This window comes from Bos javanicus, chromosome 18 (genome assembly GCF_032452875.1).
Source record: "Bos javanicus breed banteng chromosome 18, ARS-OSU_banteng_1.0, whole genome shotgun sequence".
Lineage (NCBI taxonomy): Eukaryota > Metazoa > Chordata > Mammalia > Artiodactyla > Bovidae > Bos > Bos javanicus.
Window position 1 is genome coordinate 3,000,693 of NC_083885.1, and position 26,016 is coordinate 3,026,708.

At 40.4% G+C, this 26,016-nt stretch overlaps 1 protein-coding gene and 1 long non-coding RNA gene across 8 annotated transcripts in view; one reads left to right on the forward strand and one right to left on the reverse strand.

Moving 5' to 3' along the window:
* Positions 1-5: 5 nt before the first annotated feature.
* On the forward strand, positions 6-14,977 carry LOC133229976 (uncharacterized). Of its 4 annotated transcripts, none has more exons than XR_009730683.1 (4): positions 6-96; positions 169-722; positions 10,484-10,592; positions 14,612-14,977. It is a non-coding gene; the product is annotated as an uncharacterized LOC133229976 (long non-coding RNA). The 4 variants fall into 4 exon arrangements; XR_009730682.1 differs by having other exon boundaries at positions 14,620-14,977; XR_009730681.1 differs by lacking the exon at positions 10,484-10,592 and having other exon boundaries at positions 14,620-14,977.
* The window catches only part of LOC133229965 (craniofacial development protein 2-like), a 39,929-nt gene continuing 20,340 nt past the window's right edge, over positions 6,428-26,016 (reverse strand). The window contains exons 5-10 of one of the 4 annotated variants that reach the window (XM_061386762.1): positions 20,351-21,322; positions 19,710-19,829; positions 16,745-16,864; positions 14,701-14,820; positions 9,955-10,032; positions 6,428-7,877 (exon numbers count right to left, since the gene is read on the reverse strand). In XM_061386762.1, coding sequence (XP_061242746.1) covers positions 9,987-10,032; positions 14,701-14,820; positions 16,745-16,864; positions 19,710-19,829; positions 20,351-21,322 — 1,378 coding nt within the window. In that variant the 3' untranslated portion in view covers positions 6,428-7,877; positions 9,955-9,986. Of the gene's footprint in view, positions 10,033-14,700; positions 14,821-16,744; positions 16,865-19,709; positions 19,830-20,350; positions 21,323-26,016 lie in introns of all 4 variants that reach the window. The other 3 variants (XM_061386761.1, XM_061386760.1, XM_061386763.1) reach the window with 3 other exon arrangements.

Below are 26,016 nucleotides of genomic sequence, written 5' to 3' on the forward strand. Positions count from 1 at the left end.
CTTGTAGTGCTCAGAGCTCAGCTGTTTTGATCTGTGTATACTTAAGGAAGATTTGTTTTTGCCCATGAGAATACAGATTACCTTCGCTATTCACAGGTTGGTATTTTAAATTTGGCTTGTTATAACTTATTGTAACCCCTCCAAATCAATATTCGCTATGATTTCTAGGGTTATTCGCGGACATGCGCTGAGTGAAAATTTTAACCAGCAGTGGGTTGTTCCGAAGATGGATCCCACAATCCGCTGTCTTGCTTCAGCTCTTCTAGTGTGAATAAATATCTTCACAGCCTCTTCAGTACTGCGTTTTGGGTTTTTTTTTTTTTTCATTTTTCTACTCTCTGTCGGTGATTTCGCTGTTCAGAATGACCGCCGAGCTTATTCTGTAATAGCAGGATGAACACAGCCCTGAGCAGGCAGCCATTGCTGTGCCTCCTTACCCGGCACCTTGTTACTAGGCAACAGGGCTTCGTCGGCCATTGTCAGTACCCCAGTGGGCGCCAACCACAAATGACCAACTGTTAATCAGGGATCTTTGGTTGTCCTCCCCTTCTATTGATCAGCGCTGCAAGTTGGCCTCACCCACAAGTAACTGTCAATGAGAGACCATTAGGAAAGCGATTCAGCCAAGCGTCAGTGGTGACATCAAATGGAGAGTGAGCTTAAGTGTCGGGTTCAGGCCTTCTCCTGGCGGCTCTCCAGCTTCCTCCGCCTTGGACCAAAGGGTGAGCGGGAGGGCCCAGGGAACAGCCTGGGGAGTATGTCTAAAGTGCTCCAAAGCCCTCACTAAGGCCCTCTACTACTCTTGGCCCAGCCCTTGTGGCAGCGTGAACCTCTTCCCCCATCCCTGTCTTTGCGACCTAATAGCAGTGGCTGTCTGCCTGGGTCGCAGTCTGTGAGACCTGGTTTCCCATTTGGATGACCTAGAGGCTTGAGGGCCAATTGGGTTGAGCACATGACTCCCTCAGGGATGACCAGCTGGGCAGGGTGTGGGAACCTGGCCCTGAGGGCGATGTCTACTGAGACCTGCCTCCTCCTAGGCAGGACTGGGAACGAGCAGGGTAAAAGCTGTGTCTTGGGACCTTACCCTTTCTTGTCAAGGCAGAGAATAACATTCGCTTGGTAGTGATTTAAAAGGACATCCTCACCTGACCATGACCTGACCTAAAGACAAAGGATCTAATTCTAGAAGTTTGCAACAACCTCACCCCTCCCTCACCTCCTTTTTAAAGAATCTTGCTGACAGCTTTCCATAACTTTGGGGTTCTTAGGACATGAGCCACCCATTTCCTTAAATGAACCTGTACGAAACCTCTGTTCCAAGCTCTAATGTTTTAGTGTCACAAGGCCTCCCTGTATCTGGCACGTGGAATTGCAATTTGGTAACACTGCTGTGGTGCTGGCTTAGTGTTCCTAAGCACAAGAAGGCTGTGGTGTGCTTTATGAAGAAAAATATGTGTATTACATAAGCTTTGTTCAGGTATGAATTGTAGTGCTGTTAGCCTTGAGTTCAATGTTAATGAATCAAAAATTTGATTCATACATCAAGAAAATGGAAAGGGAAATCTGCCAATCCAGACGTGAGGCTGCTCCATAAAGTGCTAAAGTGACATCCAGAGTGCGTGAGGAAGATGTGGAAAAGCGGCTGTTTGTGGATTCATAAGATGACAACTGATTATAAAAGGTGTGGTGGAAAGCGTTGTTTTGAGGCTGAAAGCAAAAGAAATTTACGTTGTTACCCAAGGTCAGAAAAATGTGAAGCCCTTCTCTGCTAGCGCTGGCTGACTTGCACATTTCAAAAGGTGACAAGATATGAATAGTGTTAAGCTTACAAGTGAGGCAAGTTCTGCAGATCAGGAGGCAGCAGAAGAATTTAAACAATACTTGCTAAGTGATATACAGGAAAAGGGTATGTGGAAGAGCAGGTTTTTAGTGCTGTTGAAATTGGCTTATTTTACAAGGACATTTGCAAAAAGAACTTACATAAGGCAAATGGCCTCCAAAGCCCCTGGGCTTTAAATCATTCCAGAATTATGCAACCCTACTTTTGTGCACCAATGCCAAGAGTGACTTTTTTTCTTTTTATTTTTTAAATTATGAAAGTATGATAACACTTGGAAAATACAGAACAAACTTACATATATTTCCACTATTAATATATATTACAATTGTTTTAAAGTAGATGAATTAAGAATTTAGTTGGAATTTCATTATCAAACTCAAAAATTAATAGAATGAATATATAGGAAAGACAAGGATATAGTAAACGTGAAAAGCACTATGAGCCTATTCAACATTAAGATTTATACAATTTTCACACATTAGGATACAAATTCAAGGTCCCATATACTATAAACTAGGAAACACTGTAACATATCCAAGGACATAAAGCAAGGTGCAAAAATTTAATGGTCCAAAGGTACTGAAATCATACAGTCTATTCTCTTATCATTGTGGAATTATGTTAGAAATCAATATCAAAAGGTATTTAAAACTAACCCACATATGTTCAACTGCAATGTGGTATTTTTCAAGAGACTTCTTTAACTTAGCCATTGAAAGCTTCGATAGAAGACGGAAAAAACACAGAGGGTGATTGCAGGGAAGCATTTAAAATGAGAAATTAACAGCAAAATTGGAAATTAGTATCAAAGATGCTTTATCCCATGCATTTCAAAATTAAACGTCCAATTTTAAATGATGGATGTATCTAAGATGCCATACAAGGAAAATTAGAAAATATTGATCATAGAATAAAAATGAAGAGAATTTACCAGAATTTGTTCCCTGCAGCTGAAGCTGCTCAATGCAATTAAATGCAATGTGGAGTCTTGAATATGGTATGGAAAAAAACAATGGACAATAGCATAAAATTTTGTGTAATTTGAAAACATGTACAAAATATCGTAGCATGTTAATTTCCTGTTTTTAAAAAAAAACATACTATTTCTTATAAGTTTCAAGCCTCAATTCAAATTTTTTTTAAATCACCAATAAACTTTCTAGACTGTTAGCAGAAATACTAGATGCCAGAATACATGGAACTATATCAAAGTTTTGACTGAATGTAAATTAGAAATCTAGCATTCTATTCATACTAAGACAAACAAGTGGAATCAAAATGTGATAAACTTTTAGCTATGCAAAAAGTCTTAAGTTTTCTAAAATGTTATACATACTATTTACATATATGTATATAAAAGCTTTTCTACTATGCTTCATGAACTTTGAGCGAGAACAGCAACAAAAGAGATGGAGAAATTGGGAACCATCAACAAAATGAAAAGGGGGCACTGAATATGAAATAGAAGATGTTGAATGAACTGGATAAAAGTAAAACATCATACACAGTCCAGTTGTTTTTAAACATGTCTGCTCATTAGAAACACATCTGAAGCTCTGGAGACAAAAAGCAATGCCTGGGCATTTCCATTTTTCAAAAAATTGCAAGATAATTCCGGATTTTAAAAAGTGATTTCATGTTTTTCTGTTAAATGGTAGTTTCAGTGATAAAGAATTCTATTTTCTGTTGACCAATCACAATACAATGGTATGAAGCAAATTAGTTACATAATCACAATAGTAAAAGCTGTTTTTCAGTTTTCAAAATCAATAGCCATACAAAAAAGATAGGATACTTAGAATTGTAAGCCATAATGGAAATGATTAACCTAACAATATAAAATTACTACATACAATTTGGGAGTTTTAGTAGAGTGATGTGTTAAGTGGAGGTTCACATGCACGTTTTCACCCAACCATCCAGTCTCTATTTTTTGGTTAGTGTATTTAACCTATTTACATTTAAGATAACTACAATTTATATTTAAGGTTAAGTTCTGTAATCAAATCCGGGTCGCCATCAAAGTCAGATTCCCTGGGGATACCCAGTCCCTTGGCTGGATCCCCATTCTGGGAAGCCTGCCGTGGGGCTCAGAACCTTTACAATAGTGGGAGAACATCTTTGGTATTAGCGTTCTCCAGTATCTGGGTCACTCACCTGGCGAGTGTGGAATCTGATTTTATCATGATTGCGTAACCCCTACCATCTTGTTGCGGCTTCTTTGGACATGGAGTACGAGGGCAACTTCAAGTGCAAACCCCTACTGGTGTAGAGAGCTTCAATTTCACCAGCACTTGACCTTCACCGGAAAAGTGTGAACCATTTGCAGTCCATTGGAGGTGGAACAAAAAAGGCTGGATGACATCTGATTGATTCCACAGCTGTTTCAAACTAGAAGTTGAATACTATCTCTAGGGCAACTTTGGCTTCAAGATTTTGTTAAATTTTGGATAATGCCCTAGTCCACTGCTGTGAAGAACTCAAAAATGCCCACCCCTATGTATAAGTTCTTTTCACGCCCCCAAATACTAAGTCTCTCATCCAGCCCCTGGATCAGGGCATAAAAAATGTCTTCAAGGCACAGTACACAAGGGAGCTTTGTAACAAGGCTTTCGAAGCTCTCAAAGCCAACAAGGAAACTACCGTGATGGACGAACTACTGGAAGTCAGTCACTATACCCAATGTGATTATGTTGGCACAGCCTGGGACACCAAGCACGAGCCTGTTAACTGTTGGGAAAATGTTTGGCCAGGCTGTGTGGAAAATTTCGAAGGCTTTGAAGGTGCTGCAGAAAGAATGAAGAACAGTGTCAAAAACATAATGCATGCTGCACAGCAAGTAAGTGAAGGCTTTGGTGACATGAAGGAAAATGTGGAGGAAATTCTGGCAGAGAAAGCAATAAACAGTGATGATAGTCAGCCGAAGAGTCCAGAATTGTCCCTCTTATAGCAGCAAACTAACAGAATGGAACTCTGCCTTGAAACAAATTTTCAGTGACATGGAAGGGTGTAACCCTATCCTTGATCGAAGCCTCAAATTTAAATCAACTTCCGGTGTGTTTGTCCCTTATGATGAGATGCTTAAAGACCTGAGGCAAAAAGCCAAGCAGACAGGACTGGCCCAGTCTCTGGAGCTACTTTAGGAGGGGAAAGTGCCAACTACATCAAGTCAGACCCAAAGCTCTGAGGCTGCACAGATGTCAGCCTGTCAGCCTCTTCATCATCTGCAGAATGAGTTCCACCTAGCTCTGCAGCATGCCAGGCTTCCCTGTCCTTCACTGTCTCCTGGAGCTTGCTCAGACTTGCATTCACTATCAGTGATGCCATCTAACTACGTCGTTCTCTGTCGCCCCTTTCTCCTCTTGCTCTTAGCCTTTGCCCTGCTTCATTTTGTAGGCCAAGGCCAAACTTGCCTGTGTACTCCAGGTTCTCTCTCAACTTCCTACTTTTGCACTCCAATCCCCTATGATGAAAAGGATCTTTTGGTGTTCTAGGTCTTGTAGGTCTTCATACAGTTGTTCAGATTCTTCCGCATTAGTGGTTGGGGCATAGACTTGGATTACTATGAAGCTGACTGGTTTGCCTTGGAAATAAACTGAGATCATTCTGTTTTGAGATTTCACCCAAGTACTGCGTTTCCGACTCTTGTTGACTATGAGGGCTACTCCATTTCCTCTAAGGGATATTTGCCCATAGTAAACGTAACGGTCATCTGAATTCTCCCATTCCTGTCCATTTTTGTTCACTAATTCCTCAAACTGTCGATCTTTAACCTGGCCATCTCCTGCTTGACCATGTCCAATTTACCTTGATTCAAGGGTCTAACATTCAAGGTATATACGCAATATTGTTCTTTATAGCATGACTTTACTTTTACCACCAGACACATCCACAACTGAGGTTTCCGCTTTCACCCATACTCTTCTTTCTGGAGCTATTTCTCCACTCAACAAGTGGTGAGAACCAAACCTTGAAGGTTGAACTGATACATGTCAACCTGCCACTCTCCCTCATCTGCAGAATAAGTTCCACCAACCTCTCCCTTGGTTTTGGTGGGCTAAGCCAAGGTCGAAAGGTTTGACCACACTGTGCACTGTATCATTATGCAGCCTGCAGCTCCATCAACACGAAAATGTTAGGTAATGCTTTATAAAATGTTGAATGCTCAATCTTTCCTTTCCCAAGACTTTATTTGCATCACTAAACAGACTATGTCTCTATATGAATACTATATGTTTACTATGAGTACTTTTATGTGTAATGTATGTCTGTAGTTTGTGTGTGTAAAACTGAGGGAAAGACAAAGCAGCACAATCTCAGTGTTGTACATAACATTGCTGTCATTCAAACAACTGTTTCATTATACATACAGCATGAGGCTTCCCAGATGGCGCTAGTAGTCAGGAGTCTACCTGCCAATGCAGGAGACTCAAGAAACATGGGTTTGATCCCTGGGTCGGGAAGATCCTCATGGAGGAGTAAATGGCAACTCACTCCAGTATTCTTGCCTGGGAAATCCCATGGGCAGAAGATGCTGGCAGGCTACAGCCTACGGGGTCACAAAGAGTCGGACACAAATGAAGCAACTTAGAACGCATGCATATACTGCTTATCATTATTTGCTACAAAGATTACATACAGCATCTTTCAACACAAACACACATAAAACAGGATTACGTACTGATCAGTTGACAAATATAGAAAGTCCAGAGTCCCACAGGTACCAACCCTGTACTTCCACTAACTGAACATATGTGGTGACCTTATAGACTGGAACTGCTTCATGCTGTTTCTACTGTTGTTTGTGGTGGGGGGAATACTCAATATATAAGCACTTAGAAGTTGAGTGTTTTCCAGTAATCTAGATTCCCAACTTCCTTTCAGAAACCAGAGAATCTGCCAACACAGGGCACGTAATCCCATCAAGCAGAAATAGGCTGAAACTGAGGAATCCCTTTAGACAAATGTCTCCAGTTGGGAAAAATACAAATCCCAACCCCCTATTAAGTTTCCTGGTTTGCTATTACCCTGTTGTCTTGGCAATAATTTATGGAGTCCTTCCTACCAAACTCAACATCTTTACCATCTCATCCACTATACTCTCTGTGCCCTGTCCAATCTTGGGTCATCACCTTTTTAGATATGAAAAGATCCTATTGGGAAACAATACTGAGGCTTCTGGCTGAACTCTGTATCCTACTGGGGTGCTAGAGACATTCTGTATCTTGATCAAAGTGCTACCACTTCACATGAGTAAAATTTTATCATACAAGATTTGTGCACTTTACAGTATACCTAAAACAAGGAAAAAAAAAAAAGAATTGAAAGGGTAGGATCCTGCCAGACACTGTCTGTCTGCATTGCCTGGAACTGAAGCTGTTTCCTTGTAACTGTGGGATAAGCAACCAAATTGGACCATTCAATTTGCTGAAAGTGGCAGAGCAGAAACAGATTTAGGATGTCACAGAATACTGAGCCAACCTTAGAGCCTCTTCTCATTGGACCTACTACTGAAACGATACCTTTTTTCCCCCCACAAACTGTTACCAGTTTTCTGCTATCCCAGTGTGAAATACAGAAGTTTTTGATGTTAACATATAGTCCCGAAAGCTGAATTAATAAGACTCAAGAAGTAAGCAGTGTTTAATCAGATCTTTGGAAGAGAATGTTACTATAAACTAATAAGCTGAACCTAAAGGAAATACAAAAACACATTTTACAACTTTTTGCGACCCCATGGACTGAAGCACACCAGGCTCCTCTGTCATCCACTATATCTCCTGATGTTTGCTCAAAGTCATGTGTATTGAGTTGATGATACTATCTAACTATCTCATCATCTGCTGGCACATTCTTCTATTGCCTTCAATTCTTCCCAGTATCTCAGTCTTTTCCAATGAGTCATCTTTTCAAATCACATGGCCAAAGTATTGGAGCTTCACTTCAGCAACAGTCCTTGCAATGAATATGCAGCTGATTTCCTTTTGGATTAACTGGTTTGATCTCCTTGCGCTCCAAGCACTCTCAAGAGTCTTCTCTAAGTTATAAAAAAAATAAAATAAAAAGCTTAAAAAGTTAGAAAACCGTATTACAAATATTAAATTCACTGGCCACTGAAAAAGAAAAAAACGGTTCTACTTCACAGAATTGAAAGTAATTCTTTATTGATAAACATTTATACCAGAATTAGAAACGTCAGTAGAAAAATAAAATTGAAATAATTTCCCACGGTACAAAGATTTTATCATTTTGACTATATCATTTAGTGAAATAAACTAACTGAAAAGTTAAGTGACAACCAGCCAAACAGACTACAGAAAAAAGAAACGCAGGTACACAGAACCTTCTGCATGTGGACAGCTAATGGCACCAGGACTTCACATCCCGGGAAATGGTCTCCTAGGAAAGGCTGGTATGCACTGCAGTTGTAATAAGAACTTCATTCAAACCAGAGGAGCTTTTGGAATCAAAAAAAACATACAATTTAAAAACTTAGGAAACATAAAGGCTTAAAGGTAACTATTTACATGAAACTTTTCTCCCTACTTTATTTCTTAAGTAATGTTTTCCTGTTAAAAAAAAACATTAATAACATAATTAGACATTTTTATCTTGGAAGATTCATCACTCATTTGTATATGGATGAAGTTAACATGAAACACATTTACCCTAAAACTTCCATCTTAAAGAATCCAGAAATCAGCTTTTTAATGGTTGGGGTTGCTTCCTTCCAAGTCATAAAAAAAGGAAAAGTGGACATACAGCTGGGGAGAAGTGGCTGCATATCCTTCTAGAGTAAAATCAGTGGTTGGCAAAACTCCCAGAAGCTATTCATGAAAAAATATTCAAAATAAATGCCAGGTATTTTTTTGATCTGAGCAACCACCCCCACATGGCTACTCCAAAGGCTCAGCAATAAAGGAATTCACCTGTTATGCAGGAGAGCTGGGATCGATTCTAATAACTGAAAGATTCGCTGGAGGAGGAAATGGCAACTCACTCCAGTACTCTTGCCTGGAAAATCACATGGACATAAGAGTCCATAGGGCCCCAAAGAGCCGGACAGAACTGAGCATGCATACAAATCAGCAGCCTCAAATAACTGTTTATTGGGGATCAGAAATAAAAATAAACCCTAAGAGGAAACAAACATTTCTTACCATTCACATGATGGATCAAACATTCAGTAATCTCATGATCCATTTTATATTTAAAGTTTTTGAAAACAGAAGATAATCAAACAAGAAACAGATGGAAAAAAAAAAAAAAAAAAACAAAGACAACTTTCCAAATGCACTACTTTTAGTATCTTGGCTTTAAAGGAAAAATAAACATTTAAGTCATGGATGAGTATGTTCAAAATTAGTATGCAGGGGTAGTGGTCCACTAAGTCAAGTTCAGTTTCTGACACTGAATCAAAAAAAAAAAAAAAAAACTTTAGGGGAGAATACTAAGAGACATCTTTCAACAGAAATTACTAAAATCATTTTACACAACAAATTTCTTAAACTGAAGGCTTATTTTTCAAATCCTAGCTCAATGAACTGAAAAATGGACTCTTAAACTAAAGACACAAAAATTTTCTCAAAAGAATGATTTGATATTTGTGTATTGAAGAGTTAATCTTGTAGAATTTGTGAAGACATCTGCCTGTATCCAACTCTTATAATTTTCCACCTACCTATCACTATTATTTTGATATGTGGTCTAATGGCCTAATAGTTCAAAGAAAATACCTACTTACTTTATGTGATACTTTGTAATTTTTCTCTGTGATTGGAAGTGGTGGTTTAGTTGCTAAGCCGTGTCCAACTCTTACTACAGTCCTGTGAGGTTCCTCTGTCCATGGGATTCTCCAGGCAAGAATACTGGAGTGGGTTGCCATTTCCTTACTTTTTAATTTTTCTCTGTGACTATCCCTGGTAAATTGATCCTCCTAGCTATTTTTAATCAAGAAGCCAGAGTGCATATTGCTTTAAATCAAATACCACTGCACACGATCTCATGGACAGTTAGCTTTACACTCACAATGAGAACTTTCCTTTAAAAATGTCAGATTTAACGACCAGAAACTATTTTGAAAACAGATAAAAACGACTGTATTTCATACAAACCAGTTCAGGTGGTTAAGGATAAAGTCAGATACTTAATTGCTGCAGTCCTGGTTCTTTTCAAGGTCACAGTTTTCAGGCCTTAAAATGAAAAAGACAAGCATTAGAGGAAAAATTACAGGAGCTTAAATTGGGTTTTAAAAAACTAATTCTCATTAAGGATAAAAATTCTCTTGAAGGAAAATGTAAAAGACCCAGTGGAAGGCATATCTGAAAATTAAACTTTAGGCACTTTCTGGGAGTCATAACCAAACACTGGAAAAGAAGGCTGAAGTCCTACCACTAGGTAACCCCATTAAGACTAGGAAATTAATAACCACTAATTCTAATTTATACTGCAAGACCCAAGAGTAAACCAAAGTCACTTAAAAAAATGGTAACAATGTTTAAAGTATCTTTTCGCATGTCTCAATGAAGCAACTAAAAACATGAAAATGAAAAAATATTTTACTGCATTAAATAATTCTTTTAATAAATCAGATGTTTCCCATAGATTCTACCCCTGAAGACTTTCCATACCATTTGTTTGCAGCCTGCACCACATACCGATGTCTGCACTGATAAAATGTGTGCAACACACCTCAGATCAACTGAATTTCTCTCGAGGCTGTTGTTTCCCAAGCAAAACTACAACTGTGCAGGTAACACTACAACTGTGTAGGTAAAACAAACGATCGGGTTTAGTGAGAAATTCAAAGTACATGTATCATAGTGCTATGTCTCCCCATTTTCATGCACAAACTGTGAAGACTTTTTGACTCAGGGAGACATTTCCTTGTGCTCTACTAAGTTTCTCTGGAGTTTTCACAGAAGCTGATTTTCCTTGAATTTCACTTTACTCCTTCAAGGAGTGAGTTCATTCATCTACTAAAAGATAAGTCACCGGCTGACCCACCTAGATTCCCTCTGTTGGTCTCCATGCTGCCCCAGATGGTGTCCTGTATGCACCACAGACTCTTCTCGATCCAACCTTAGTCAGGCATCTTAACCAAGTCTCAGGCTTGGCCACCACCCCTGTTGGGCCTGTTTAGTTCAGTTTTAACAAGCATCCTGCTAAATCAGTTTAAACAGAATCGCTCACCCTTGATATCTGATCACTCGGTTTCTGAACAATTTCCTCATTTCAATCACCTTTGATGTTAACTTGATACAGGCACTATGGAGGACACCATGGAGATTCCGTAAAAAACGAAATACAGAACGACTATGTGACCCAGCTATCTCACTCTTGGAGACAGATCCAGAGAAAACCGTAATTCAAAGAGACACATGCACCCCAACTGTTCACTGCAGCACTATTTACATAGTCAGGACATGTAAACAGCCTGTATGTCCCTCAATAGAGGAATGGATCAACAAGATGGGGTATACCTATATGATGAAGTATTAAAATGAATGACAGAGTCACTTGTAGAGATGCGGACTGAGTTAGAGTATCATGCAGAGCGAAGTGAGACAGAGAAGGAAAAATCTGACATGTCCTTTATGTGGAATCTGAAAAGAAATGCTATGAACTTACATTCACAGACTTCAAAAACAAGCTTATGTTGTGGGGGTTGGAGGGGTTGTGATGATTGAGGGGAAGGGATAGTTAAAGAGAGTTTGGCATGGACATATACACTGACATTCTAAAAATGGATAACCAACAAGGATCTGTTATAGCAAATGGAACAATGTTCAACACTTGAGCAGCCTGTATGAGAGGGGAATCTGGGGAACAATGGACACATGTATATGTATGGCTGAGCCCATTCTCTGTTCCCCTCATAACACTGTTTATTAATTCCTGTATCACAATACAAAGTCAAAAGTTTCAAAAGAAAAAAGGCTAAGAATGTAAGGCATGAAATACAGAATGATTTTCATGAGCAACTCAAGTTACTTAAACAAGGTGAACGTGCCAAGATGCCACTTCGCCTTCCTCTGGTTATCTTCAGAAGTATAACAGTATTTTCTAAAACACACTGTTTCCAAGTAGAATCTTTAAGCATCAAAACATTATTTTACTCAACACTCAAGGAAGCAAGAAGTAAAAATTATGCTACATGAAACTATTTTCTTAGAGCAAAACACATACTGAATTCTTGATAAAACAAAATGAAACTAATCTGAGGCTGAAGATTCTGGTGGATGCCTGTTGCTATGCCATGAGTCACTCTCTAAGACGTAAAGAACACAATCAGTCTACTGAATGAAGAACTTTCCCTGCTCTGGTTGTTCTTCAGTTGCTCTAGACGAATCCAGCTCTTTGCAAACCCATGGACTGCAGCACCCCAAGCTTCCCCATCATTCATCATCTCCTAGAGTTTGCTCAAACTCGCGTCCACTGAGTTGATGATGCCATGCAACCATCTCATGCTCTACGGTCCCCTCCTCCAACTGCCTTCGAGCTTTCCCAGCATCAGGGTCTTTTCCAAACAGTCCTCTCTTCACATCAGGTGACCAAAGTACCAGAGCTTCAGCTTCAGTCCTACAAGAATATTCAGGTTGATTTTCTTTAGGATTGACAGATTCATCTCCCTGCTGTCCAAGGGACTCTCCAGAGTTTGTCTTCTCCAGCACCACAGGTCAAAAGCATCAAGTCTTTGATATTCAGCCTTCTTTATGGTCCAACTCTCACATCCGTACATGACTACTGGAAAAATCATAGCTTTGACTATGTGGACCTTTGTCAGCAAAGTGAGGTCTCTGCTTTTTAATATGATGTCTAGGTTTGTCATAGCTTTTCGTCCAAGTAGCATGCATTTTTTAATTTCATGACTGCTGTCAGATTTGGACATTTTTTAATTTCATGGCTGCAGAGATTTTGGAGCCAAAGAAAATAAACTGTCCTGTTTACATTTTTTCCCCGTCTACTTGCCACAAACGGATGGGATCAGCTGCTATAATCTTAAGTTTTTTGAACGTTGACCTTTAAGCCAGCGTTTTACTCTTCTTCCACCTTCATCAAAAGGCTCTTTACTTCCTCTTTGCTTTCTGCAATTAGTGTGGTGTCATATGCATATCTGAAGTTGTTAATATTTCTACCAGCAATCTTGATTCCAGCTTGTGAGTCAAACACCCCGGCATTTTGCATGATGTACTCTACATGAAACTAATTATACTAGAAACCTAAGCCAGAAGAAATTGCCTTTATTGCTATCTAGTACTTAATCCAGAGGTAACTTTCATAGTAACACTTACAATAAATGCATGACACATTGTTTAATAAACCACTTATAAGCCTGTTAACCCAGAGAGAAGCCTGCAGAAGGTTAATTTCTTATGCAGCCTAGAGCATTATTTGTCACATACAGGTTGTAACAGATTATAAAATCAATGGATCATAAAAGTTTTTCAAATGACACATACTACACATAATAATTACATAGTATGGACATAAAATACAGGTCATCATACATACCTATATTAATGAGCAGAGTAAATCCTAATGACATGTATTCCTTACTGTGAGTGGCAATAAAGTTTGAAAGCTACTAATCTGAGGAGAATCCCAATCAAACAATATAATGATTAGAAGGCTAAAAATATGTTGCTTCATTCTATTTCATTTCTCTTAAATGATGACTGCAAACGACAGCTTAAAAAGTACTGGCCTAGAGCACTAACAGTCAGTCTTGAGAACTCTGCTCCCATTACTCTGCTCCTCTCACAGATGCCTTCCTTGATGTTTACCCCATTTCCACTGGGGCAGCACGCACTCAAGTCCTTTTCCTTCTTGGATTCCTGGGTAACTACTCCATGACTTCCACCACCTAGCTGCTCCAGTGGGAGACAAATGTTTGGATGAAGAAGCAGATAAAAAGTACGGAGCAGATGTGAACACAGCCCTCCCTCATGTCCCTACACTCACTGCCACGACACCCTGAGAACAGCGTCACTGCAAACACCTCCGGCCCATGGCCTGAGTGCCACGGAAGCAGCTGAGCGAGCATGGCAGGGAGTTGGAGGATCACACCGCCCCAACCTCCTCAACCCAGCCAAGTCCCCCAACAGGACAGAGTAGCAGCCACCACCAGCACCAGCTGGAAAACACCCTGCCCTGGCTACCTTCCCGCACCGTTTCTCCTCCCGGCTCGGTTTCCAGGAATCACCTCTCACACTAACGACCTGCACTCACACTTCTGTTGCAGGGGTCACTGCACACCAGTGTACACAATGTCGTTTTGAGCCAGGGCTGCAAAGATCAGAAAAGCCTGTCCTGTAAAAACTGTTAACCTGACAGGAAAACCAACTTTCTTCTTTAATTAAAAACATAAGAAAAAACTTCAAAGATTTGCAGGGGAAGGATAAAGCAACAAAAGGATTGAAAGGTTAGCGAAGCCACTACAGGTGACTTATTGTACCCCAAACACCTCAAGAAGAGAGAGCTCTGCTCAGGGGTCAGAGGTGATCAGTGCTGTGATGGGAGTGAGTGGCCCATGTTCGCCACTCTTGAGGCAAGTGCCCTGACTCCTCCTACTTAACTGTCACCTTTACTTCTTACATGCAGTTTTAAGAATGAAAATTTTTCTTCCCCCAAATAAAGAATTCTAGTTTTCATCTCTAGATAACTCATGTACTATGGAAAATATGAAGGGATGAAAAACTATTAAGTTCTTGACAATGTGTTATTAAAATTAACTATAAGTCATCTTTGACCTTTTTTTCTCCCTATGAGATCCTCAGGGGTGGAAAACACAGTCACTGTCCCAAAAACATCTTTTCCAACGTGGCAAGTACACCTGGACCTGAGCCTAGACTACTTACCCTGACCCAGCAGGAAGTGATGGCACCGCTGAAGGGACACTGGACTGAGGTTCTTCTTTCTCATTTTGCTTGAAGACGGATTTCCCTTCTTGAGAAGTTTCACCCACTTCCTTAGACACCCTGCACCAAGGAAGGAGACACCAAGTTTACAAGAGGAATAAAAAGAAACAAAATCTAAGAAAAAGCAAAAAATTACAAAGAAAAAACAACTGGATTTTCTGTAATTTCTTGCTGCTGAGTATTATGATTAAAGTCTCCTGTAACCCTTCTAGACAAAGACATTTTCCCCTTGTTAATCTTATAAAGGAAACAGCAGCAGATGGAAGTCTGCTGTCTCTCAAACCCCCTCCATTACTTCTGTCACATGACCGTCACCCTGAATCAGAGCCCACGTGAGATCACCAAGGTGAAGACTGAAGGGCTCTCCCACTGCACCTCACGTGCACATTAGTGCTTACGCTTAAGTCAAAGTGGGAACAGGGACGTGGAGTAACTGGGAGAAACACACTGGCATTATTTAAGGAGAAAAGCAACAATAGTAACAATTTAGAATACCCTAAATTAGAAGACTCCTGTTCTATACGTAAAACAACCCAACGATGACACAAAATTCCTTATGGTACAAAGAGTTGATCATTTTGAATGAGGCTTTTAGTGAAAGAACCTAATACAAAGGTTACACTGATTGCAGCCATAAGCAGCCTAACAGTCCACAAAACAGAAATGCAGGTACACAGAACTTTCTGCATGTGGACTGCTAATGGCACCAGGATTTCACATCCCAAAATACGGTCTCCAGGGAAGGCTGGTAGGCACTGAAGTTGTAATAAGAACTTTATTAAAACCAGAGCAGCTTTTACAATCAAGAGCTAACCACAATGTAAAAACTTGGAAAACATAAGAGCTTAATGATAACTATTTACATGATCTCCCTACCTTAGCTAGTAATGTTTCACTTAAAAAAACCAATGAATAATAGAACTAAATATCCTTATCTTGGAATATTCGTTGCTGATTTATATATGGATTTATTTTTACATGAAATGCTTTTCCCTAAAAATCCATCTTAAAGAATCCAGAAATGACTTTTTATGGTTGGGGCTACTTCCTTCCTGCTCATTAAAAGAAAAAGGAAAAGCCGACACACAGCTTGGGACAGGGGCAGTTTGGACAGATCTCTAGCCAAGTCATTTGTTGGCAAAATATCTCAGAAGCTGTGTGTGAAAAAATACAATGTTCAGGGAGTCCCCTGGTGGTCCAGGGGCTAAGACTCCTCACTCCAATGCAGGTTACACCCCTGGTCAGGGAACTCGATCCCACATGCTGCAACTGAGAGTTCACACGCCCCAACTAAAGATCCTATGTGCTGCAACTAAGACCCAACACAGTCACACACACACCAAAAAAAATACAGTGTTCAACACAAATGCCAATATTTTTCCATGTAGGCAACCACTCACAAATAAAAACTTTTTTGAGATTGAAAAAAAATTTTTTTTTAAAGAATTATTTTCAAACAATATAATGATGCTGCTGCTGCTGCTACTAAGTCGCTTCAGTCGTGTCCGATTCTGTGCAACCCCACAGACGGCAGCCCACCAGGCTCCACCGTCCCTGGGATTCTCCCAGCAAGAACACTGAAGTGGGTTGCCATTTCCTTCTCCAATACGATGAGAAACCTGAAAACATGCTGTTTTAGCCAAGAGCCTATTTTTTGTCTCAGTACTCACAAAAAATATAGTTATTCTGTAACCCTCTACAAACACAACAATTTGAAATGGGAAATTCCCTGGCCGTCTACTACATGTTCTGCTCTGTGGCCAACAATATAAAACAGGACTTTGTCAGAATTAAACAAGAAGCCAATGGCTAATTTTTCTCTGTATCCTCCATTTTGGCAAATATTTCAGCAAAGATAGAACAGCAGCAGAATTCCTTCTCTTAGGAAAGGAGTCATGAGAGCTACAGGGAAACGGCATCCTTATAATGAAAACATCTTCTCCAACATGGCAGATACACCAGGGCCTAAGTCTAGACTACTCACCCTGACCCAGCAGGAAGTGATGGCACCGCTGAAGGGACACTGGACTCAGGTTCTTCTTTCTCATTTTGCTTGAAGACAGATTTCCCTTCTTGAGATGTTTCACCTACTTCCTTAGAAACCCTGCACCAAGGAAGGAGACAACAAGAATACAGGAGGAATACAAAGAGAAAATCTAAGAAAAAGGCATAAATAACACGGGAAAAAAAATCACTGGGCTTTCTGTAAATTCTTGCTGCTGAGCGTTATGATCAAAGTTTACTATAATATTTATAAAGACATTACCCCTTATTAATTTAACAAATGAAACAACAGCAGATGAAAGTCTGATGTCTCTCAAATCCCCTCCATTACTTCTGTCACATGACCGTCACCCTAAACACAGCCCACGTGAGATCACCAAAGTAAAGACTGAAGGGCTCTCCCAGTGCACATTAGTGCTCACGCTTAAGTCAAAGTGGGAACAGGGAGGTGGAGTAATTGGGAGAAACACACTAGCATTGTTTCAAGGAGAAACAATTCGTATAAACAATATAAAAACAGTATAAGCAATTATCTCAAGAAGGCTCCTGTTCTATACCTTAAACAACCGAAGATAAACAAGCAGTGATTTGGGAGTGGAAGAAAGCTACATGACTGAGAATCCTGTCCAATTTCAAACTGAAAAAAAATTCCCTCAATGAAACTGAGTCCTAAAGGATCAAATAAAGATATGAACGATACCAGAAATTTCAGATGAAGAAGGGAAATGCCTAATGCCTGCCTGCGTTACCAAGTCATTAAAAATATCTGAAAAATTTTGTTTAAACGCCAATCTGTCGGAGGGTCCAAGATTACAATCACTGTGTTACCTGGAGTGTTCAAACCAGTCATTCAGAATGCTGCTGCTGCTGCTACTTCTAAGTCGCTTCAGTCATGTCCGACTCTGTGTGACCCCAGAGACAGCAGCCCACCAGGCTTCAGAGCTCAAGCTCCCCGTGGCAATGAGAACGCCACGGACCGCAGCTACAGAGCAGCCTCCTGTCTCCACAACTACAGGAAGCCCTCGGGCAGCAATGGAGACCCAGCACAACCAAGAACAAAATTAAAAAAAAAAAGAATCGCCGCTGGAAAACACTGAAGGATGAGTTCAAACAAGCATCCGGTTACTCTCCTACTCAATTCTTGGGATGGCTCAGTATTACTCAGACAATCAAATAACTCTATAGAGCTTTCTCTACATTATATATATAAAAATACTAAGTTTGAAAGCTTTATTAGAAACGACTGTACTCACTGGCCACTGAAAAAGAAAAAACAGATCTAGTTCACAGAACTGGTAGTCATTTTTTTCTTAACGTATATTTTATTGAAGTACAGTTGACCTACAGTGCTTCAGGTGCACAGCACGGTGATTCAATTGTACATGTACACCTATATTATTTTTTAAATTATTTTCCATTATACTTTATTACAAGATACTGACTATAGTTCCTTGCGCTATACAGTAAACCCTGGTTGTTTGTTGCATATCTATTTTTTAAATTAGAAACCTAACATTATATACTATGTGGATGACACCTTTAAAACAGCTCTGAATGCAGAACTCCAAGGCACACCTACGGTCTCTCCTCATAATGCACTGTATGTGTTCAGTCCTCTGACATTTTCAATCCCATGAACTGCAGCCCACCAGGCTTCTCTGTCCATGGGATTTCCCAGGCAAGAATACTGGAGTGCGTTGGCATTTCCTTTTCCAGAGGAAGTACTTCTTTATTGATAAACATTTATACCAGATTTAGGAATGTCAACAGAAAATTTAAATAATTTTCTATGGTACAAAGATTTGATCATTTTGACTGCAGCATTTAGTGAAAGAAACTAATACAAAAGTTAAGCTAATTTTAGCCACAAGCAGCCTAACAGAGTCCACACAACAGAAATAAAGGTACCAGGAACCTTTTGCTTGTGGACTACTAATGGTACCAGGACCTCACATCCCTCAAAACCGTCTCCTGTGGAAGGCTGGTATGCACTGCAGTTTTAAGCAGCAGCAGCAAACTGACTGAAATGTCAGTGAATTAACAATGGGTCACATGTAGCCCAAACACCTCAGAAGGCAGAGGTGATCAGTGCTGTGGTGGCGTGGTCCGTGTTGCCCTCTCTTGGTGAGTGCCCTGACTACTCCTACCTGTGAGCTTTACTTCTTCCATGTAGGTTAAAAAGAAATTATCCCTTCTTCCAAAGAAAGAATTCTTGTCTTCTCAGGATAAATGATGTACTATGGAAAATATGTAGGGAGGAAAAACTACTGAGTTCTTGATAATGTGCTAATAAAACTATAAGTCAGCTTTGACCTTTCTCTATTCCTGAGATCCTTATGGGTGGAAGCAAGTACTCCACTCAAAACTTACTAAAAGTTCTGATGAACTGCTGATACTTTCATACAAAAATTATTTTTTTAAATTAGGGCTACTACCTGTTCAACTCTGTGCCTAACAATGTAAATCAGGACTTTTTTCAGAATTAACCAAAAAAACTGTGGCTAATTTATCTCTACACCTTTCATTTTGGCAAGTACTTCAGCAAAGGCATAATATTGGAAGTGACAAAAACAAACGAACTGACAGTTGCTCAAGTCATCCTGGTGACTTCCCTGGTGGCTCAGACGGTAAAGCGTCCGTCTATGATGCGGGAGACCTGGGTTCGATCCCTGGGTTGGGAAGATCCCTTGGAGAAGGAAATGGCAATCCACTCCAGTACTATTGCATGGACAGAGGCGCCTGGTAGGCTACAATCCATGGGGTCGCAAAGAGTAGGACACGACTGAGTGACTTCACGTTCACGTTCAGCAAAGGCACAACAGCAGCAGAAAGAATCCTTCTCTCAAGAAAGAGAGGCATGAAAACTGCAGGCAAATAGCATCCTTGTACTGAAAACATCTTCTCGAATGTGCCAGATACACCTAGGCCTGTGACACGGTACTCACCCTGATCCACCAGGAACTGATGACACATTTGAAGGGACATTAGCCTGAGGTTTGCCCTTTTCAGTTTGCTTGAACACAGATTTTGCTTCTTGAGAGGTCTCACCTACTTCATTGGTCCCCCTGCATCAAAGGAGACATCAAGTACATAAGAGGGTAAAAACAAACAAACAAACAAAATCTATGAAAAGGGCATAAATAACAAGGAAAAAAGCACTGGCCTTTCTATAAACTCTAGCTGCTGAGCTTCATGTTTAAAGTGCACTATAATAGTTATAGAGAGTAGTTCCACTCTCCGCAAAGATCAAAGACAATGAGCAGCATTGACAACCCAGGGCAACCAAAACAAAAATTAAATAATTTTAAGAAGTATCTTCACTTGACTACGACCGCTTTAACCTCAAAAGATGACTTCAAACAAAGAAACAAAAAAACATCGTTACTCCTCTACCTAAGTTCTTGTGATGGATCAGTATTAACTCAGAGCGTAAAATACAAACTGCTAAACCTCACATTCAAGACCACCCAAAACCTGGTCCTACTCTCTATCAGGCCTAATTTCTGTGCCCCTCTATTCTCTTAATCTCATGAATCTATTTGTCACCGCCACTGTATAATCATAAGGTATTTGATTTAGGTCATACCTGAATGGCCGAGTCGTTTTTGGTATTATCTTCAACTTAAGCCTGAACTTTGCAATAAGGAGCTTATGATCTGAGCCACAGTCAGCTCCAGGTCTTGTTTTTGCTGACTGTACAGAGCTTCTCCATCTTTGGCGACAAATAATATAATCAATCTGATCTCGGTATCGACCATCTGGTGATGTCCATGTGTAGAGTCGTCTCTTGTGTTGTTGGAAAAGGGTGTTTGCTATGACCAGCCTGTTCTGGTAACAAAACTCTATTAGCCTTCGCCCTGCTTCATTCTGTACCCCGAGGCCAAATTTTCCTGTTATTCTGGGTATCTCCTGACTTCCTACTTTTGCATTCCAATCCCCTATGATGAAAAGGACATCTATTTTCGGTGTTATTTCCAAGAGGTGTTGTAGGTCTTCATAGAACCGGTAAACTTCAGGTTCTGGAGCATAGGGAGTTGGGGCATAGACTTGGATTACTGTGAGGTTGAATGGTTTGCCCTGGAAACGAACTGAAATCATTCTGTCATTTTTCAGATTGCACCCGATTACTGCATTTCGGACTCTTTTGTTGACTATGATAGCTACTCCGTTTCTTCTAAGAGACTGTTGCCCACAGTAATAGATATAATGGTCATCTGAATTCAATTCGCCCATTCCCGTCCATTTTAGTTCACTGATTCCTAAGATATCGATGTTTATTCTTTCCATCTCCTGCTTCACCACATCCAATTTACCTGGATTCATAGATCTAACGTTCCAGGTTCCTATGCAGTATTCTTCTTTACAGCATCGGAGTTTGCTTTCTTCACCAGTCACGACCACATTTGCACGTCGTTTCCACTTTCGCTTAGTCGATTCATTCTTACTGGAAGTATTAGTAACTGACCTCTGCTCTTCCCCAGTGGCATGCTGGCCACCTTCTGATCTGGGGGGCTCATGTTCCAGGGACATACCAGGCCTTCCCTGTCTCCTGAGAAACCTGTATGAAGGTCAAGAAGAAACAGAACCGCACATGAAACAACTGACAGGTTAACATTGGTAAAAGGAGTAAAACAAGGCTGTATATTGTCATCCTGCTAATACAACTCATATGCAGAGTACGTCATATGAAATTCCAGACTGGATAAGTCACAACCTGCAATCAAGACTGCCAGGAGAAATATCAACAACTTCAGATATACATACACCAGTCTAATGGCAGAAAGTGAACAGGAACTAAAGGACCTCTTGATGAGGGTGAAAGAGAATATGAAATAGCTGACTTGAAACTCAACATTAAAATAACTAAAATTATGGCATCCAGTCCTACCACTTCATGGCAAATAGAAGAAAAAAAAGTGAAAGCTATGATAGATTTTATTTTCTTGGGTTTCAAAATCAATGTGGATGGTGACTGCAGCCACGAAATTTAAAGATACTTGCTTTCTGGAAAGAAAACTATAAGCCTAGATAGCATATTTAAAGCAGAAACATCCCTTTGCCAACAAAGGCCCATGTAGTCAAGCTAGGTATCTTCAGTAGTCATGTACAGATATGAGAGCTGGACCATAAGGAAAGCTGAGTGTCAAAGAATTCATGCTTTCGAATTGCAGTGCTGGAAAAGACTCTTAAGAGTACCTTGGACAGCAAGGAGATCAAAGCAATCAATCCTAAAGGAAATCGGTCCTGAATATTCATTGGAAGGACTGGTGCTGAAGCTCTAATTCTTTGGCCACCTGAGGTGAACAGCTGACTCGATTGAAATGACCCTGATGTTGGCAAAATGAAAGACACAAAAAAGGAGAAGTGGGGGGTGCATAAAAGCAGAAGAAGAGATGTTTAGAGAGCATCACAGACTCAACGGACATGAATTTCAGCCAAGTCTGGAGAACACTGGAGGACAGAGGAGCCTGGCGTGGGACAGGACACTGGGTTGCAATGAGTGGAACATGAACACACGACTTGGCTACTGAACAACATAACTATTCTAGGTAAACTTCTCAGTAAAGAGAGAATAATTAAATAAAAGAGGGAGAATTTTTATGATTATAGAATACCATCCCCCAAATAACTCACTTCTTCCTTCTTGCCCAGGAAGATACTTCCCCATCCCTCCACTGATGCTGAGCTTGGATATATAACTTACTTCAATGCTCAATGACATTAACTGATGTGACAGGAAAAAAAGCTTTAAACGCATTTGCACTTTTCCACCTGCCCTTGAATACCTCTTCAGCCACAAGAACATGCCTCAGGGAGCTGCAGGTCCCAGATGGCTGACAGACACATGCTGCATGTCTCAACCCAACCAGCAATTAGGAGACAAGCCTAGATTAGCTGAACCCTCAATATCTAGAAACACAGGTGTAACAAATAAAATGCTTGGTGGTATACCACTATGTTTTGGGATGGTCTGTAGCATTCCGGTAGCAACAGCTAACACATTTACAACCCACGAGTGAAAACACTAATTTCTAAGGGGCTAGGTTACTTTTTCTCATCTAGAGATGAAGTAGCACTGCTAGAGAGAATCCTTTAGTAAATTCTATTTCCCAAAGATAGTTGCCATCAATTTCCCAACGCCCATGTTTTTCCAGAACCTGACACTACCCCTATGAAAGTAAGAGTATATGTCACTCCTGCTCCCTGAAACTGATGGGACTTTGTGGCTGCCACAATTCACAGGGTTCAGTGGGAAGGGTACTACATGATTTCTAAGACTTGCTAAGAAAAACAACAGAGCTTTCAGGTGATTCTCTTCTCAATAATGAACCTCTAAAACCCCTGTTACCACAGAAAACGTGTCTGCCTTGAGGCCACAATGCTGGAGAACACACAAGAATACCGAGATACCTAAGGTGTCTGTTCCAGATCCCAAGTCTTGAGTCGTCCTAACCCAAGCACCAGACATGGAAGTAAATAAACTTTCAAGACACTCCTAGACCCAGCCATTAAGGACAACTGCAGCAGGGGCTCTGCACGAGAAACACTTAGCTAAGTCCAGCTATGCCAGGACTATAAGAAACTGTAATAGAACATGGTCTTAAGCTGCTAATTCTTGGGCTGATTCCTCATACTGCTATAGGAAAAAACAAAACAAACATACGTGCACTTTGAGGATTAACGCAGAGTACAAGAACACTGGCTTAGAAAGCTGCTTTCAATCTACTTGCCCTGGGCAGAATCTAGAGACCTAAGATGGTTCATGAAGAACAAGTGGAATCTTTCACTTGGAAATGATGGAATGAACACATTCTTTATTCTCCACTCTCTACCAAAACCCTACCAGATAGTGGTAATAAGTTTACAGAGGTAGAATTACACAAGGGTAAGAAAAAGTATAACAGGAGAATGATGTCAATTAAAATTTTTTTGAAGGTAGAAAGCAAACAGACAAGTCAGCAGTTGACTGAGGTGTGTGCTCTGCTCTCTCAAGCTGTAGCCATGTGGAATGCCCAATAAACAAGCCATATCCTACAAAGGCTGTGGAAACTGAGATACCAGGAACCTCTAAAGGTAGAGGAAAGGAGTGGGGCTAACACCAATTGAACGTTCGTATCAGGAGCACCCTGGTCCCCAATTCCCTTCTCTAGCTCGTACCACAGGCTACTGACCCCAATCAACCAACAGAACCCGTTCCTCTTTGTAGAAATGAAAACCACAGAAGTCCTAGACTCAAAGGGCAGGGCTGATGGCACAAGTTTCATTCTCAAAACAGACAAATTAAATGAAAATCTATCTCCTCACTCTTCATGACACAGCAAGTCTAAAGTCTGTGTGTTTCCTGTGTGTCTGCCTGGCTGGGTAGTAAGACAGAGTGCTACCCAACCTGTACTGGACTTCTCCAAACCAGAAAGAAATAAACGTGTATTATGCTGCTGACTTTCAGAGAAGTTTCATCTGGCACAGTATATAACTCTGCAATGTGTGTGTTGAAAGTAATAAGAATATAGTACTTTTGAATATAAAATATGTGTGAGAGTGTGAATATTTATGGGAAAAAAAATGATTTTCCTCATTTATATTTGTTTCTTTGATAGACATGGGGCTGCCCTCTTCTGACAAATGACAGAAACAGCAGGCTTTCCGGATACTCATGTGGCATTTAAAATCACCATACATTTGCTTTTAAAAGGAAAAAAAAAATTTGTGTCAACTATATTTATAAATATTAATAAATCCATAAAATTTAATTTGATCAGAAAATTTAATGATTTCTCATAACAATAGTTATTCACCAGCCTTTATCACTGTCAAGTCAATGGTAAAGTTATAATACATCTTCCTTAGATATCCAATGTAATACATGAGAAATAATACAAACCAAGAAAGATTTCCAATATTTAACACTGCATTCCTAGTGGCATAGTAAACTCTTTCTGTGTATTTTTTAGGACACTGAAAGCATTAGAGGCTCACCATCAGTGTTCTACTTCCCTCTGCTGGACAACTCAATAGTTCCCAGGGTGATTCCTGGCAGCAAAATACATTCTTAATTCACATCATCAAGATTTAATGGGTCCCCAAAATGATTATATGGGAAAAGACTGTCTTTGAAATGGAGAATACTGACAGATAGCACCTAAGTGGTCTAACTCATCAACACCAATGTCGGGTGGTAATGATGTGATATGCTGAGGACAATCATCATCAACGTGGTATTGATGCTTCAAAGTGACTGACATGAAGCTAACCATGAGGATATAATGGTCATCTGAGTTAAATTCACCCATTCCAGTCCATTTTAGTTCACTGATTCCTACAATGTCAACGTTCACTCTTGCCATCTCCTGTTTGACCACTTCCAATTTGCCTTGATTCCTGGACCTAACAGAGAAGGCAATGGCACCCCATTCCAGTAGTTGCCTGGAAAATCCCATGGATGGAGGAGCTTGGTAGGCTGCAGTCCATGGGGTCGCACAGAGTCGGACACGACTGAAGCGACACAGCAGCAGCAGGAGCAGCTGGACCTGACATTCCAGGTTCCTATGCAATACTGCTCTTTACAGCTTCGGACCTTGCTTCTATCACCAGTCACATCCACCACTGGGTATTGTTTTTGCTTTGGCTCCATCCCTCATTCTTTCTGGAGTTATTTCTCCACTGATCTCCAGTAGCATATTGGGCACCTACCAACCTGGGGAGTTCCTCTTTCAGTATCCTATCATTTTGCCTTTTCATACTGTTCATGGGGTTCTCAAGGCAAGAACACTCAAGCGGTTTGCTATTCCCGTCTCCAGTGGACCACATTCTGTCAGACCTCTCCACCATGACCCGCCCGTCTTGGGTGGCCCCACACGGCATGGCTTAGTTTCACTGAGTTAAACAAGGCTGTGGTCCGTGTGATTAGATTGACTAGTTTTCTGTGATTATGGTTTGTGTCTGCCCTTCACGCAACACCTACTGCAAAATGGCTGTCTGGGGAGGCCTTACAAATAGCTGTGAAAAGAAGAGAAGCGAAAAGCAAAGGAGAAAAGGAAAGATATAAGCATCTGAATGCAGAGTTCCAAAGAATACCAAGGAGAGATAAGAAAGCCTTCCTCAGCGGTCAATGCAAAGAAATACAGGAAAACAACAGAATGGGAAAGACTAGAGATCTCAAGAAAATTAGAGATACCAAGGGAACATTTCATGCAAAGATGGGCTCGATAAAGGACAGAAATGGTATGGACCTAACAGAAGCAGAAGATATTA